General features: G+C 41.6%; 1 protein-coding gene across 8 annotated transcripts in view; it reads left to right on the top strand.

Annotated features, from left to right (window-relative positions):
- The window catches only part of POP1 (POP1 homolog, ribonuclease P/MRP subunit), a 48216-nt gene that overhangs the window by 12117 nt on the left and 20398 nt on the right, over window positions 1–15701 (top strand). For 4 of the 8 annotated variants that reach the window (XM_038390193.2, XM_038390192.2, XM_038390190.2 and 1 more), the window contains exons 6-12: window positions 2190–2277; window positions 2677–2864; window positions 5769–6019; window positions 6167–6260; window positions 8839–8950; window positions 9654–9773; window positions 14332–14454. In XM_038390193.2, the coding sequence (XP_038246121.1) occupies window positions 2190–2277; window positions 2677–2864; window positions 5769–6019; window positions 6167–6260; window positions 8839–8950; window positions 9654–9773; window positions 14332–14454 (976 nt within the window). The remainder of the gene's footprint in view (window positions 1–2189; window positions 2278–2676; window positions 2865–5768; window positions 6020–6166; window positions 6261–8838; window positions 8951–9653; window positions 9774–14331; window positions 14455–15701) is intronic. The other 4 variants (XM_038390198.2, XM_038390197.2, XM_038390194.2 and 1 more) reach the window with 1 other exon arrangement.

The following is a 15701-nucleotide window of genomic DNA, read 5'->3' as shown; positions in this document are numbered from 1 at the left end:
AGAGCAGGATTGTCTGGCTATGTAGACTCCCTCCTCAGGCCCTATCTACCAGCACTCTTGGCTATCTTCGAGACACCACTGACTTCCTGAGGAAACTACAATCCATCGGTGATCTTCCTAAAAACACCATCCTAGCCACTATGGATGTAGAAGCCCTCTACACCAACATTCCACACAAAGATGGACCACAAGCCGTCGGGAACAGTATCCCCGATAATATCACGGCAAACCTGGTGGCTGAACTTTGTGATTTTGTCCTCACCCATAACTACGTCACATTTGGTGACAATGTATACCTTCAAATCAGCGGCACTGCTATGGGTACCCGCATGGCCCCACAGCATGCCAACATTTTTATGGCTGACTTAGAACAACGCTTCCTCAGCTCTCATGCCCCTACTCTACTTGTGCTACATTGATGACATCTTTGTCCTCTGGACCCATGGAAAAGAAGCCCTTGAGGAATGCCGCCATGATTTCAACAATTTCCATCCTACTATCAACCTCAGCCTGGACCAGTTCGCACAAGAGATCCACTTCCTGGACACTACGGTGCTAATAAGTGATGGTCACATAAACACCACCCTATACTGGAAACCTACTGACCGCTATTCCTTTCTACGTGCCTCCAGTTTTCATCTAGACCACACCATAATCCATTGTCTACAGCCAAGCTCTACGATACAACCGCATTTGCTCCAACCCCTCAGACAGAGACAAACACCTACAAGATCTCTATCATGCATTCCTACAACTACAATACCCACCTGCTGAAGTGAAGAAACAGATTGACAGAGCCAGAAGAGTACCCAGAAGTCACCTACTACAGGACAGGCCCAACAAAGAAAACAACAGAACGCCACTAGCCATCACCTTCAGCCCCCAACTAAAACCTCTCCAATGCATCATCAAGGATCTACAACCTATCCTGAAGGACGACCCATCACTCTCGCAGATCTTGGGAGACAGGCCAGTCCTTGCTTACAGACAACCCCCCCCCCCCCACACACACACCTTGAAGCAAATATCAGCAACCACACAACAAAAACACTAATCCAGGAACCTATGGTTGGAACAAAGCCTGTTGCCAAGTGTGCCCACATCTATTCAGGGGACACCATCATAGGGCCTAATCAGCCACACTGAGGCTCGTTCACCTGCACATCTACCAATGTGATATGTGCCAGCAATGCCCCTCTGCCATGTATGTTGGCCAAACTGAACAAGTGTCTATGTAAAAGAATAAATGGACACAAATCAGAGGCCAAGAATTATAACATTCAAAAACCAGTTGGAGAACACTTCAATCTCTGGTCACTCGATTTTTATAGACCTAAAAGTGGCAATTTTTCAACAAAAAAATTAAAACAGACTCCAGCGAGACTGCTGAATTGGAATTAATTTGCAAACTGGACACCATTAAATTAGGCTTGAATAAAAACTGGGAGTTGATGTGTCATTACACAAAGTAAAACTATTTCCCCATGTTTATTTCCCCCCATTCCCTTACTGTTCCTCACATGTTCTTGTCAACTTCTGGAAATGGCCCACCTTGATTATCACTACAAAAGGTTGGGTTGTTTTTTCCTCTCCTGCTGGTAATAGCTCACCTTGCCTGATCACTCTCTCTATAGTGTGTATGGTAACACCCATTGTTTCATGTTCTATGTATATAAAATCTCCCCCTTGTATTTTCCACTGAATGCATCTGATGAAGTGAGCTGTAGCTCACAAAAGCTTATGCTCAAATAAATTTGTTAGTCTCTAAGGTGCCACAAGTACTCCTTTTCTTTATACTTGAAAGGTTTTGTATTCAAATACTTTTCCCTGTATGTCACCATAAAAGCTAGGAAACTCTAATCCCCAGGACAGCATCTCAAACAGGGTGTTCTCAATGGCAAACCTTGTCACCAAATTTGTTTCCTCTGTCTAACCTCAGACCAACAATCTGTGCCTTGCATAAGAAATGCTTGCCGAATCAAAACTGGCAATTAGCAAAGGAGGTCAAACCTTTACTTTTAAATAAACAATACAGAGTAAGCAAAATTCAAATTAGTATGTGTCTTTGACTTTAATATTAAGTTATCTAAGCTCTCGTGTCTGATCAGTCTTGGAAAGTTATCTATTTAGCATCTCCTTATCAGAGTTTGTTTTTAAACTTATTCCAACTTCAGTATCTTCTGTTTCAGGATTTATCCTATTACTGTTGCCTGGAGCTGAATGGAAAAGAGAGAGAGCTTCTGAAGGTGCTTGCTCGGATGTGTAGTATAGATACAGGTAAAACGTCCATAAATATTTTAAAATGAAACTAGGCTTCAAAATAGAGACTAAAATTGGACTCATGGTGCAGAAAAATGCAGTACAATAAAAATACAGTACAATCTGAATAAACTGAATACTTATAACAAAACTACTACAGAGCTCTGGTTGTATTAAGTACTTGAAAAATCTTTCTGTGGAGATGATTGGAGGAAAGTAGTGGGTACTAGAGCTGGGGTAGCTTACAAGAGTCTTTTTAGAATCTCAAGTGTTGGGGGAGTTTTAATGTCTTTTTACACCAGGATCAGGTCTTCTGGGTTACAGCTTCTTACTGATGGTCCATTTTGTAGAAAGGTTCTGAAACAGAAGATGTTTCTGTATCTCTTTATGTGTATTTTTTTTTCTTTTTCCCCCCAGGACCAACTTTTGCAGCTGTGCCTTGTCTGTCTGGAAGGCTCCAGGGCTCTCTGATCCTTTACCGTGCAGATCGCTACCCTGAGGATGTGCTTGGTCCTATTACTTTCATTTGGAAACCCAAGGATGGGTCTGGTATTGCTTCTGAAACTAGACAGCTGTGGATCTGGACACATCCATCCCTTAAGCAGGTATATCTGATATATAATTTTTTCTTCATAGTTGAACTTTAGGCTTTTTATATCTCAAACTTTCTCTTCAGGAAATCTGAAATGCAATAATTTTCTGATGGATTTGGGAAAGCTGAGTGTGGTACATGGGCATACAAAAAAAGTAAAACAATTTCCAGTTTCTTCTTGCATCCTGTCAGACACAGAGGCCTCTAGTAATGTAGACATTACGTATAAATGTTCATTTGCTATGATTTTTAGAAATTTACATTAATGGGATTTAATAAGTAGCTTTTGAAGCAGCTTGGGCTTTGAGCTTTGATAGTGAAATAAACTTTCACACAGTTTCCCCAGACAGGATGACAGTTCTATACTTTCTTTCTGTGGTCATGAGGTCTCGGGCTTTGAGAAAGTGTAAGCATGAGATGTGTGAATAGGTAGGGAACAATTTTTCTAAGTCAAAAAAACAATGGATCATAAGTCATGAACAGGGAAATGGCCAAGAAGCCATTTGGGAGCCCTAGCTCTTGACTCAAGTAAAGGGAGTCAGGATCGTTTTGGTAGTGTAGTAATTTCCTGTTGAGAGAGCATCTGAACTTGTGGCTGTGACAAAGAACTAATACCCATGGCAGAAGGGCTGCAAGAATGGATCAAAGGTCAGATTGACCTCACTTGACCAGGATTGGACAATGCAGTTGGGGTGGGAAATTTTTGTGTTACCCTGATTCAAATCAGAACATTGCTGGGGAGGTCCTGTGGATAAGCCTGCATTTCACCCGTAAAAGAACAGGTAAATGCGGAAGGAATGTGTTCCTTCCGAGATCACCATGACAAAAACCAGATGACTGATACTTCTAGTTTCCCTCCCAAGGGAAGTAGGCAAACATCGCAGACCAGCCAGTTGACTGGAGGAAAAAGCCCATTAGCAATATGGTACCTGAGCTAGAAGACATCTGGTTCCCCAAACTGCAGTTCCTGACTGACTTTAAAGCTCCAGACAGCAGGTCCTTTTTCTAAGTAACTTTATTCTTTATTTCCTCAACAGGATATTTGAATATCTGTTCCGAGACACATGCCAGGAAAGACTTGTCCTAGCATTTGTAGTGGGTGGGGGGGGGAGGGAGGTGTATGAGCCATAGTGTGTGTGTGTGTGTGTGTGTGTGTGAGCCCATAGTATAGGTTCAATGCAAATCTTAACCTCTAATGATCTGTGGTATCTTGGGTTCATAAATATTCTAAACTTAACCCCATTGTTTCCAGAAAGGAAAATGTAAACTGCTAAGTCAGTCCAATCAATGGTGTTATGTTAACTTGTGATTTGATTGCTGACTGTGCTCATGCAGGTTTCAGAGTAGCAGCTGTGTTAGTCTGTATTCGCAAAAAGAAAAGAGTATTTGTGGCACCTTAGAGACTAACAAATTTATTTGAGCATAAGCTTTCGTGAGCTCATGAAAGCTTATGCTCAAATAAATTTGTTAGTCTCTAAGGTGCCACAAATACTTTTTTTTTTTCTTGTGCTCATGCAATGATTTTACCAATTGTTGATCTCAAATTGTTTTCTTTTTAGTTAATCAATTAATTTGTATTTTAACTCCTTGGTTTGACTAACTTAATTTACATTCTAATCTCAATTTTCATATTGTATAGTACTTTAGGGAAGTATAATACATTAACCATATAGATGTGTTTGCTGTTGAACAAAAGCCATAAAAACTAACCAAATTCGGTTTTTTTGTTTGTTTGAAGTGTGGGGTTTTAAAAACAACTTTAATTAAATTGACTTTATCAATTAAGCATTTGCCTCAGGTCCTACTACCCTATTACTATAATTACTATCCTATTATGAATTATAAATGTTGCTGATCTTGCACAAAAACTAAGTTCTTACTAGAATTATTTTCTCTATTCCCTCTGGCTTGTTGCATCATCTCGTAATGCAGTGGTTAATTGTATGCTTGAAGTGGTGGTAGTTTTTCCCTGCCTCTATAACAAGTTGAGCTTGGAACATCTTTATTGTAGGTTTTATTTTTTTGTGGTCTGGTATTTAACTGCATAACTTAAAATTCTATAATTAGTGCACATTCTTTGTCCAAAAAGTCATTGGAGCAAAGGGACTGGATCCTGGATCTTTCACCTCTCAAAGGAGTGTTCTAGTCCCCAGACTATCGAGTCGTTCTCGTGCTTACTGAGGAGGGGGGAAAAAAGAGCAGTTCATTTATTTATCCAGACTGGAACAGCTTCAACAAGAGAGACAGTCTGATGTGGGACTTCCTATCTCACAGCCCAGTGGCTAAGGTGCTCACCTTAGTGGTGGCCGATCCCAGTTCATATCCCCTTTTTCCCCCTCTGGTGGAGAGGAGACTTGAACCAGAGGTCTCCCACATCGGTACCCTAACCACTGGGCTGAACATTATGTTGGAGGTTGTCGTCTTTCTTGCCCCAACCCAGCGTTTTATATATGCTTCTCTACAGCAGCCTGATCCAGTAGGCAAGGTGTGAACATACTTCCAGATCAGGCCCCGCAGGCAAGTTAGGTGGAAGAACACTTGCCTTCTCTCAGTTTGTGTATTGCTATGAAGCTTAAGTATCTGGCCACCTGGTGTGGCCTGCAGTGCACATGCTCAGAGGCAGAACCATAGGTCCCCAGGGAACTTTCACTGAAAAAATGTAGGCAGCACCAAGTGAGGTTTAAGTGCCTACAGGGTTTGAGGGCAGCTGAGCAGGGGCTTTAAGAATTCCAGTGGGGCCTGATTCTGGGATTTGGACGTGTAAGATGGCCGTGAGGTACCTCTTGTAAATCTAGCCTGTATAGGAAGGTAAAGCCTCACAACATAATTCTAAAATTGTATCTTAGATTTGTATCTTACAAATAAATTGCTAATTTTGCAAATGCAAACTCAATATAATTTTTTTTCCCCCCCTTAGGACATACTGACTGAGCTAAAAGCAGTCTTTCAGTGTTCAGAGCCTGTAGAAACCTGTTCTCCTGAACCAATTGTCACACTGCTTCCAGAAGAAAAACAAACAGATGTAGCTATGAATGTTGGCAGGAAAAGGAAGAGGGAAGACAATGAAGGAGAAAAAGCTGCGCCAGTGGAAAAAATCATTGGCGATGGAACCAGAGTTCCACTTCAGTCATACTGCTGGACATCACAAACTACTGGCATTGTGATCAGGTACGTTTGTAGTACCGGAAATTATTAACCTTAGAACTTGAAACTAGCTAGAATCTCTGATTTAAAATCCTATTGACTGATGTGCCATTCATACAAACTGCATGAATGAACACTTAGTTTCACTTTTTGTATTTTTATGTTTTTCAGTGATTTGACCATGGAGATTCTCAGATATCGGTTGATTGGCCCACTCTCGCACTGTGTCCTTACAGAAGCACTGAAAACTGCTCCTATCCAAACTGTAAGGAAATCAGCAGTTTACATGTCTTGTGATGCACAAGCTATACTACTAGAATAGTAATACCAATAATTCATACTTGTAGACCTTTTAAGACCAGAAGGGACTGTTAGGAGGGAGGTCAGACTAGATAATCTATCACAGGTCATTACATTTCATCAAGTTTCTACCCCTGTATTGAGCCCAATAACTTGTATTTGACTAAAGCATACTTTCCATTAAGGTGTCTGATTTGGGGGTTCCTGACAAAATCAAGAGTTTAAAAAAAAAATAGTCAACAAAACTGCGTTGCTTTGGAGTAAGCACTCCAGTTTTCAGAATAGTTAATCTGATTGCTTTTTCATTGTTCTTAAGATCCAAGGGTTTGGGTCCGTGTTCACCTAACAAATTGGTGAGGATTTTTATCAAGCCTTCCCCAGGAAAGGAGGTGTAGAGCTTGGGGGGGATATTTTGGAGGAGAAGATGTCTCCAAGTGGGCTCTTTTCCTGTTCTTTGTTTAATACGCTTGGTGGTGGCAGCATAGAGTTCAAGGACAAGGCAAAGTTTGTACCTTGAGGAAGTTTTTAACTAAGCTGGTAAGAATAAGCTTAGGGGGTCTTTGATGCAGGTCCCCACATCTGTACCCTAGAGTTCAGAGTGGGGAAGGAACCTTTACATGAGATGGCAGGCAGATTCAAGGTTCACTCTGGCATACTGTAGACTAATGTTTCTTAACCAGCAGGTTACCACCCCTAGAGGATGTCATGAAAGGCAATCAAAGGGGGTGCAAGCCATTGAAAATTTGTGTTACAATCTAAAGCAAAAAATCTGTTTTTCGTGCACACCCTTACCTTTTATGGTCAAGTATTTTCTTGAAATGCACGCACAGGCTTACTGTTTTTCTCATATTTTTAATTGTAAACATAAGGGGGTCATAAATCTGACATGAATAAGGGGTCGCCAACCTAAAAGGGTTGAGAAACGCTGTAGGCTGTTCTTCAGTTTTGGGTCGAAGAATTAAGCTGGCCATTTTTTTGCTGAAGGAAGACTGGAAAATGCAGTATTATAGGAATTAAACGACAATTTCCAGTTTAGACGTCAGTAAAAATGGACAGGTTTCAGAGTAGCAGCCGTGTTAGTCTGTATTCGCAAAAAGAAAAGCAGTACATGTGGCACCTTAGAGACTAACACATTTATTAGAGCATAAGCTTTCGTGAGCTACAGCTCACTTCATTGGATGCATTTGGTGGAAAAAACAGAGGAGAGATTTACAATACTACAATACCCACCTGCTGAAGTGAAGAAACAGATTGACAGAGCCAGAAGAGCATCCAGAAGTCACCTACTCCAGGACAGGCCCAACAAAAAGAATAACAGAACGCCACTAGCCATCACCTTCAGCCCCCAACTAAAACCTCTCCAATGCATCATCAAGGATGTACAACCTATCCTGAAGGACGACCCATCACTCTCACAGATCTTGGGAGACAGACCAGTCCTTGCTTACAGACAGCCCCCCAATCTGAAGCAAATACTCACCAGCAACCACACACCACACAACAGAACCACTAACCCAGGAACCTATCCTTGCAACAAAGCCCGTTGCCAACTCTGTCCACATATCTATTCAGGGGATACCATCACAGGGCCTAATCACATCAGTCACACTATCACTATCACACACACACGTTCACCTGCGCATCTACCAAGGGTGATATGTGATATGTGCCAGCAATGCCTCTCTGCCATGTACATTGGCCAAACTGGACAGTCTCTACGTAAAAGAATGAATGGACACAAATCAGACGTCAAGAATTATAACATTCAAAAACCAGTTGGAGAACACTTCAATCTCTCTGGTCACTCGATTTACAGACCTAAGAGTGGCTATCCTTCAACAAAAAAGCTTCAAAAACAGACTCCAACGAGAGACTGTTGAATTGGAATTAATTTGCAAACTGGATACAATTAACTTAGGCTTGAATAGAGACTGGGAATGGATGAGTCATTACACAAAGTAACACTATTTCCCCATGGTATTTCTCCCCCCTACCCCACCCCCCACTGTTCCTCTGATATTCTTGTTAACTGCTGGAATTAGCCTACCTTGCTTGTCACCATGAAAGGTTTTTCTCCTTTTCCCCCCCCTGCTGCTGGTGATGGCTTATCTTAAGTGATATCCGATGAAGTGAGCTGTAGCTCACGAAAGCTTATGCTCTAATAAATTTGTTAGTCTCTAAGGTGCCACAAGTACTCCTTTTCTTTTTACTCTCCTTACAGTGTGTATGATAAACCCATTGTTTCATGTTCTGTGTGTGTGTGTGTGTATAAATCTCTCCTCTGTTTTTTCCACCAAATGCATCCAATGAAGTGAGCTGTAGCTCACGAAAGCTTATGCTCTAATAAATTTGTTAGTCTCTAAGGTGCCACAAGTACTCCTTTTCTTTTTAGTAAAAACGGAGTTTCCATTCAAAATTTAAGGAGGGGGAAAAGTATGTTTTGTGACAATATCTGATGTACATGTACATTAAGTCTGAATTTGGATCTACAAAACACTTCAAGGGCCACTTAGTCTCCCTCACAGAAAATCATTGTTTTCCAGGTGATGGCAGATGCAGAAACAAAACTGAACAATTGGTGGGTAGAAAACTGCAAGAACTCTGAGAAGGTGTCTCTTCATCAGCGTCAAGAAGCCATCTTCGAGTTGTTGCAAGGTATATAGTAGGGGATTTGAGGAAGGAAACATAGAATATGGGGGGGAGGGATAGCTCAGTGGTTTGAGCATTGGCCTGCTAAACTCAGGGTTGTAAGTTCAATCCTTGAGGGGACCATTTAGGGATCTTGGGCAAAAATTGGGGATTGGTCCTGCTTTGAGCAGGGGAATGGACTAGATGACCTCCTGAGGTCCCTTCCAACCCTGATACTCTATGATTCTATGGAACTCTTCGAACTATGATACAATTTAGTAACTGATATAGTACACAACTGACACTTCTAATTGCTGTAGAAAAGTGTCGTGCCTTTTATTTCCTCTGAAAAAGTTGATTGCCCTTTTGTATATTAAAAAAAAAAAGCACATGGAAAATTCAGTTGTCCTCTAGAGAGTTGCTATGCCAGAATTGAGAAATAAATTCAGTCATTAAAGTGTGAAACAGTGACTTCATTTCTGCACTAAGTACAAATCTTGATGTAACCTTAACTATCACTACTACTGTTGTCTCCACAATACTGAGTGACTATTAATGATTCTTCAAAAATATATATAAAACTGTATGGTACCTCTCAGGCTTGCAAAGGCATCCGATCCCAAGGCAAAAATATATCCAGTAAAGAATACAGAGAAGACTGTTTCAGTCCATTGTTTTTTCCTGTTGGTAATGTCTGTTTCACAGTGATGTGCATTTGTGTGTTTTAAAGGGATAAGCTCTCCATCAGAAATTGCAGCAGGTACAATACTGGGCCTGACTGTTGGGGATCCTCGAGTGAATTTGCCAAAAAAGAGGTCAAAAGCAATGCCAAATCCAGAAAAATATCAAGGTAAAGTGCTTAATTCATATTGTGACTGTAATAAAACAGGATAGGGTAAGAGATCCAATTTCTCCCCTGCACTTCGTTATTTCCACTTAGTTTACCCTTCTGCGTATTGCACGTTGTCATTCTTTCCTGATGACACTCAAATTCCAAACACTTCCTTTTGCTTTTTTTAGCTGCATGTAAGAACAGAAACTGCCTGAAAACTTTGTAGCTTTAAGGATAGCAGTTGTAAGGAAGGGACTTGCACCAAAGCTGGTCTTGTGCTCAATGGAAGCCTCTGTCTAACCATACAGATGATCCAGGTTCGAATCCTGGCAAGGCCAACCGGGTGCTAAAAGTTAAGATGCAATGCTGTCAGTTTCTGTTCTGCTTTGATCACAGTGGCACTGCTTGTATCTGTACAGGAAAAGATCTAGGGTTTCCACTTTAAACTCCCTGTATGATGGAGGTTAAAACTCAACTGCAAAAGCTTATTACTTGAGAAAGAGGAGCTAATAAAGTCGGACAGGAAAAGCACACTTGATAAACTTCTGAAGACGGATACATTAGATTTATTAAAATGATGAATAGACTAATCTGAGTATCTCAAAGTGCCTGCAGTTGCCTTCAATGGGAACTCTATAAATTTAGTTATATGTAGGCATTTTGAGTTGAGGAATAATAAAATATTCCCACGGTTGTTCTGCCCACTTAGGGGAACATAGCAGTATTCTAGCTAATAGCAGAGAATAGGAAAACTATAAGGCCCCAGAGACTTGGAAATCTTTTCTTTGATGGTCTTCTTCTAGAATATTGCTAAAACAGTTTTCCCTTCCTGTCACTTAGATAGTTATCTGTTCCATCCACAAACCTTCCATGGAAAATTCAATCTTCATCTGGCTCCTGTCAGGGCTGTACAAAACTCCCTTCCTACCTATGTTTGCTGTCTTCATTCCACAAGCCTCCCCTTTGTATTGGTCTTCCTTTCTACCTCGTGTGCCTGGAACAGTCTTCCTCATGCACCATTTTGTCCACCTTCTTTTAATTCACGGCCCTTTTTGATATGTTGCTGTATCCCTGACCCTTACTGTATTATAAAAAGTGAAACCCGGTCTGCTATAACCCAATATGGATCAATTAACAAAAAATTGGTTTGGAAGACAAGGGATTTAGTGGCCACTCAACCATCATGCCTGTCAACAGGAATAAGTCTTGCGTCTTGCTGACAATGTCTGAGAGGGTACTCTCCAGATAGCAGGAGCAGTGGGACACAGTCCTAGTTCTGAAGAGAAGTTCATAAGATACAAGGTAAGGGAGACTAGAACTAGAGTCCACCCCTGCCCAGGAAGGAGAGTCAGGGACCAGCAATAATGTGAGGGGTTAAGGAGTACCTCCTACCCCCCCAAATTGGAAAGGAGACAGAAGAAAGGCCCCTAGTCCTCTTCACCTAACCCTAGTAGGGGAGCCAGTTCCTTCCCAAAAAAGCCACTGTCACGTAGGAAGTCAGGAAAACAGATTTTGCTTTCCTTGCTCCAAGCTTTATTTTTCCCACCCATTTCTTAATGCAGTTGGCCTCTGACCCCTGTTGGGGATTATCCTTAATCTGCTGAGAAGGTAGGCTGTATCTAGTAAGCCCTTTTGATTTTTCTCCCCCTACCCCGACCATGCTCAAAAGATTTCACTACCTGCCCTATAGCTACACAAACGATTCCATGCCACTAAAGGGGAGTAGGCTGGGGAACAGAGGAAGTGGTCAGATACAGCCATCTTCTCTTGGGAGAAGACAGAAAGGTCATCCCAGCAGGGGACAAAGAGGCCAATGGCAGTAAGGAGGGAATGGGGAATATTCAGTGCTAGGCAGTGGAAATGGTGGTTGCTTTCCTGCTCCCCATCCTGAATGACTGGGACAAGCACACTCCATAGACAAACAGATCTGAGGGGTTGTTTGCAGCCTCTGTTTGCTTGTCTGTTGTGTCTATGAAAGGGACACCCCAGAGATTCCTGTTCCTCTGTCTGGGTAACTCAAGACTGAAGTAATAGTTCGTTGTATCCCTCCTGCCCGCTCCACCAGTTGTTGGCTAGACATAGTGGGAGAGATAGCTCAGTGGTTTGAGCATTGGCCTGCTAAACCCAGGGTTGTAAATTCAATCCTTGAGGAGGCCATTTAGGGATCTGGGGCAAAAATTGGGGATTGGCCCTGCTTTCAGCAGGGGGTTGGACTAGATGACCTCCTGAGGTCCCTTCCAACCCTGATATTCTATGATTGGGTTAGGGAGGGAGCTGTTGATCCTTACCCCTGAGATAGCTGTAGGGGCCATTGCTACTATGCCAACCCTACCCTGTAGATGCTGAAGAGCTTTTCTCTGCAGCAGCTTGCTACCTTTTTGGCCATGGTGCACCTCCCTTATCAAGAATTGGGCTTCTTATTGAAATAGAGGTATCTGTTGTGGACAATCCAAATCTCCCACTAACTCACTCACTCCTTTTTAGAAAATACATGTTTGGGGTAATAGTTGCTGGACTCCCCACCTCTTTCAGGGAAGTCTTTAATAATTCTTCAAAATAAGAATGTTATGTGTGTGTGATGGAAAAGAATACAGAACATAATCCAGTCCTATCAAAATACAGCATCTTATATATTCTGTTTGCACACAAACAACATATGTTGTCAATTGTGTTCTACTTAAGTTAGTTTATGGTCTCCTGGGGCTTGGATCTTGTCTTTCTATGTATTACTTCTGCTACCACTAGAAAGGGGCATGTTTCGTTGCTTTTATAGGCTGAGCTCATTGCAGCACACAACCAGGGGCTCTGGGTTGGCTGGCTGGCTGGCTAGCTTGCTAGCAGGCAGGCAGGAAGCCAGGCCAGCCACTTTGGTGTCCAAAATTTGTCAAAATAGACACCTTCCCATGGACCATCTCCACATTGACAAATTGGCATTTTCTAACAGAAAAACATTCCCTCAGAAACTTGCAACCAGCTCTACCTCTAATCTTCTGAGGCCCCATACCCTCCTCCCCTCAGGCCGGGGCCCTGAATCCATTCCCTTCTCCCCCCGTTCTAAGGTCCTCAATCCCCCACCCCACCTAGGCCAGAGACTCTGTGGTCCCCTAATTCCTCTCCTCAGCATTCAGAAGCACCCAGTGGGACTGTGATATCAAAGGCCAATCACTTGGTTTTAGTGTAAATCAGAGTTTGCCAGTTATCACCAAAAGCAGTAGGGTTCTTGTTGATACCTACAGGATTCCCTGAAACTCTGGAATTGATAGCATGGATTCTGAAAAAGTTATTGTGCTACAGGCAGAGAGATGCCATCGAGCTGTTAGGCCGTGTTTCACTTGACCAGTTATTTTATTGCCTTCCAGACTTCATGCACATCTTTAATGCTGTATAAATGTGACTGCATATGTAACTCCAATTTAATTTTAATAGAAGCCCTACAAGAAAATTTCTGAATTCAACTGTGTAAGAAATATAACTCAATGGCACTTTAAAAAAAAACAAAACTTCAGTTTATGGTTCATTCGATTTTAAAAAAAAAAAAAAAAAAAAAAAAAAAAAAAACCAAAAACCCCTTTTAAAGTCCTTAATATATTTTTACCTGGTAGGCCATATTGGTGTGGATAAATACAAACACTAAAAACTGCATTTGCTAACAGGTCTCGAATGTCTGATTTGTACATTTAAATTGCCCTAAATAACTGCCTTCCCCAGTTCCCCAACAAAGGGTTTTGCCACCATTTTTGAAAGGTAATTTAGGATTATGTATAGGTAAAATGCAATGCCAAAAGATACACTTAAAGAAATAATGGCAATCATAGTTTTGAGACAAACCAACGAAAGCAGCAACTTTGAAGTTTAAGTGACTGTCTTTAATGCCTTTCTGAGGAGCAAGGGCAAAAGAAGATGACTCACAGCATCTTTAATGCAGCAGGTTTTTTTTCTACCAGCTGTGAACATTGGAACCTCTTTTCTGCCACCAACTTGAGTTGGAGGCAAAACATCACTGCCTCTAATTGGCTTGTCACTAAACACATTATATAAACATTTAGATTCCCCTTAGCCCACTGAAAACAGAAGCATGTGCCAAAAATGTGAAAGAATTACTGTCCCTTTCCCACCCTATTAATTGTACAGAAGCTTTTGCAGGTAGGGGCACACCAGTGACAATCTACAGTGGTCCTATGATTGCTGCCACATCTGAAGTCCCCTTCAGTGGAGCATTCTCTGTACATATTAGTTGAGCAGCAGACACCAATTAAGTTGACTTAATTTACCCTCTCTCCACACATGCATGTCATACATCATTTGAAAACTTATGTCCTCTTTAAGATGAAGTATAATGTGTAGCTGTTAAGAGGTGCTATCACCACAGAAACAGGGATAAACAACACCATGTTAAAATGGCTACTTTGAAAAATTTGCAATCAGTTCTGTTAATGTAATTACTCTATTTCAAGACATAAAATTGGATTTCTTTGACCTCAAAACAATTTAAAGGGTAAAACAAAATCTAATACATTTTTACAGGTATTGTTGAAATGTTGCGGCACAGTTAACATTTCTTATCATTATCCTCTAGTTCATCGTTCTGATCTGTCAAGTGTGTGGGCTACCACAATCTTCATTGCCTTGGCATTCACCCAGTTCTGTGCAGGAGAGATTGTTTTGACTACAGACACAGCTGATTATGCAACCTGTACAGGTATAGGCACTAAGAAGATCTTGTAGACGCTCGCATATCATTGAGCTCTTGCATACAGAAAGTAGTTCAGCATCCACTTTTTTTTTTTTTTTTTCTATCCATGGTGATCTGGTTTACCTGCGTGCAAAGACATCCAAATGTTTGCTAAGATGCTGCTTTAACATGCTGTTCAAAACTGCCCTCACATGGTGGGAGTTTGGCCAGTGATTTGTCCTTTTTGATGGTTAAATTAAGGGGCAAGCAGTTTAGGTCTCTATGGGTCTACTTTTTTCATGCTCATCATACAGCATTGGTACCAACTTCCTTTGTTCAGAAATTGCAGCTTGTCTGGTGCTCTCTTCCAGTTTGGGAAGATTTCTGAAGTGGTAAACTCCCTTTGTTTTGACAGCATTTAACACATTTTCCCCCCCCTCCCACCATACCAAATAGGGATGATAGTCACCTCCTGTTAGTGTGTACAGCAGGAAGTACGATGCAGAAGTCAGGAGTGAATGTGTCACAAATTGCATGCACAGATCTGAAGCAATGCTTGTCAGTTATGCTGATAATGGTGCCCATTTCAATCCACATGTTATCTCTGTGTTCCATTTTTGGAAAGTAGTGAACAGCAAGGACCAAAACATTTGTATCAGGTGACTTAATTACACCTCTACCCCAATATAACACTGTTCTTGGGAGCCAAAAAACCTTAATGTGTTATAGGTGAAACCGCATTATAACGAACTTGCTTTGATCCACCAGAGCGCACAGCCTCGCCACCCCGGAGTGCTGCTTTACCGCATTATATCCAAATTCATGTTATATAGGGTCATGTTATATCAGGGTAGAGGTGTATTAGGTTTCCTTTGACACCAGGGGTATGTCTACACAGGAACTAGACACCAGCGGCTTGTCCATGCTAACTGACTAAAGCTTGAGCTGCAGAGCTGTTTCATTGCTGTGTAGACTTGAACTGTGGGACCTGTAGTGTGGGAGGGTCCCAGAGTTTGGGCTCCAGCCCGAGCCTGGAAGTCTATACAGCCGTAAAACAGCCCTGTGAGCCCAAGTTGGCTGGCAACCGTGGATTTTTCTTTGTGTAAACATATCCCAAATTACCCCAGTCATTGCTACATACAGCATGTAGAAGCATCCTTGTGTCCACTTTCTCTTGAGTACTGCCCAAGTCTTGGGCTTCTTCAACACCTCTGCTGGTGATGGACTTTGTTCCTTCATCATTGGAAAAACTTCAAGCAAGATGGAATGTTTGT

Source organism: Dermochelys coriacea, chromosome 2 (assembly GCF_009764565.3).
Source record: "Dermochelys coriacea isolate rDerCor1 chromosome 2, rDerCor1.pri.v4, whole genome shotgun sequence".
In the NCBI taxonomy this organism is placed as follows: Eukaryota; Metazoa; Chordata; order Testudines; family Dermochelyidae; genus Dermochelys; species Dermochelys coriacea.
Note: the sequence above shows the minus strand (reverse complement) of the source record. Positions and strands in the feature narration are given on the sequence as shown.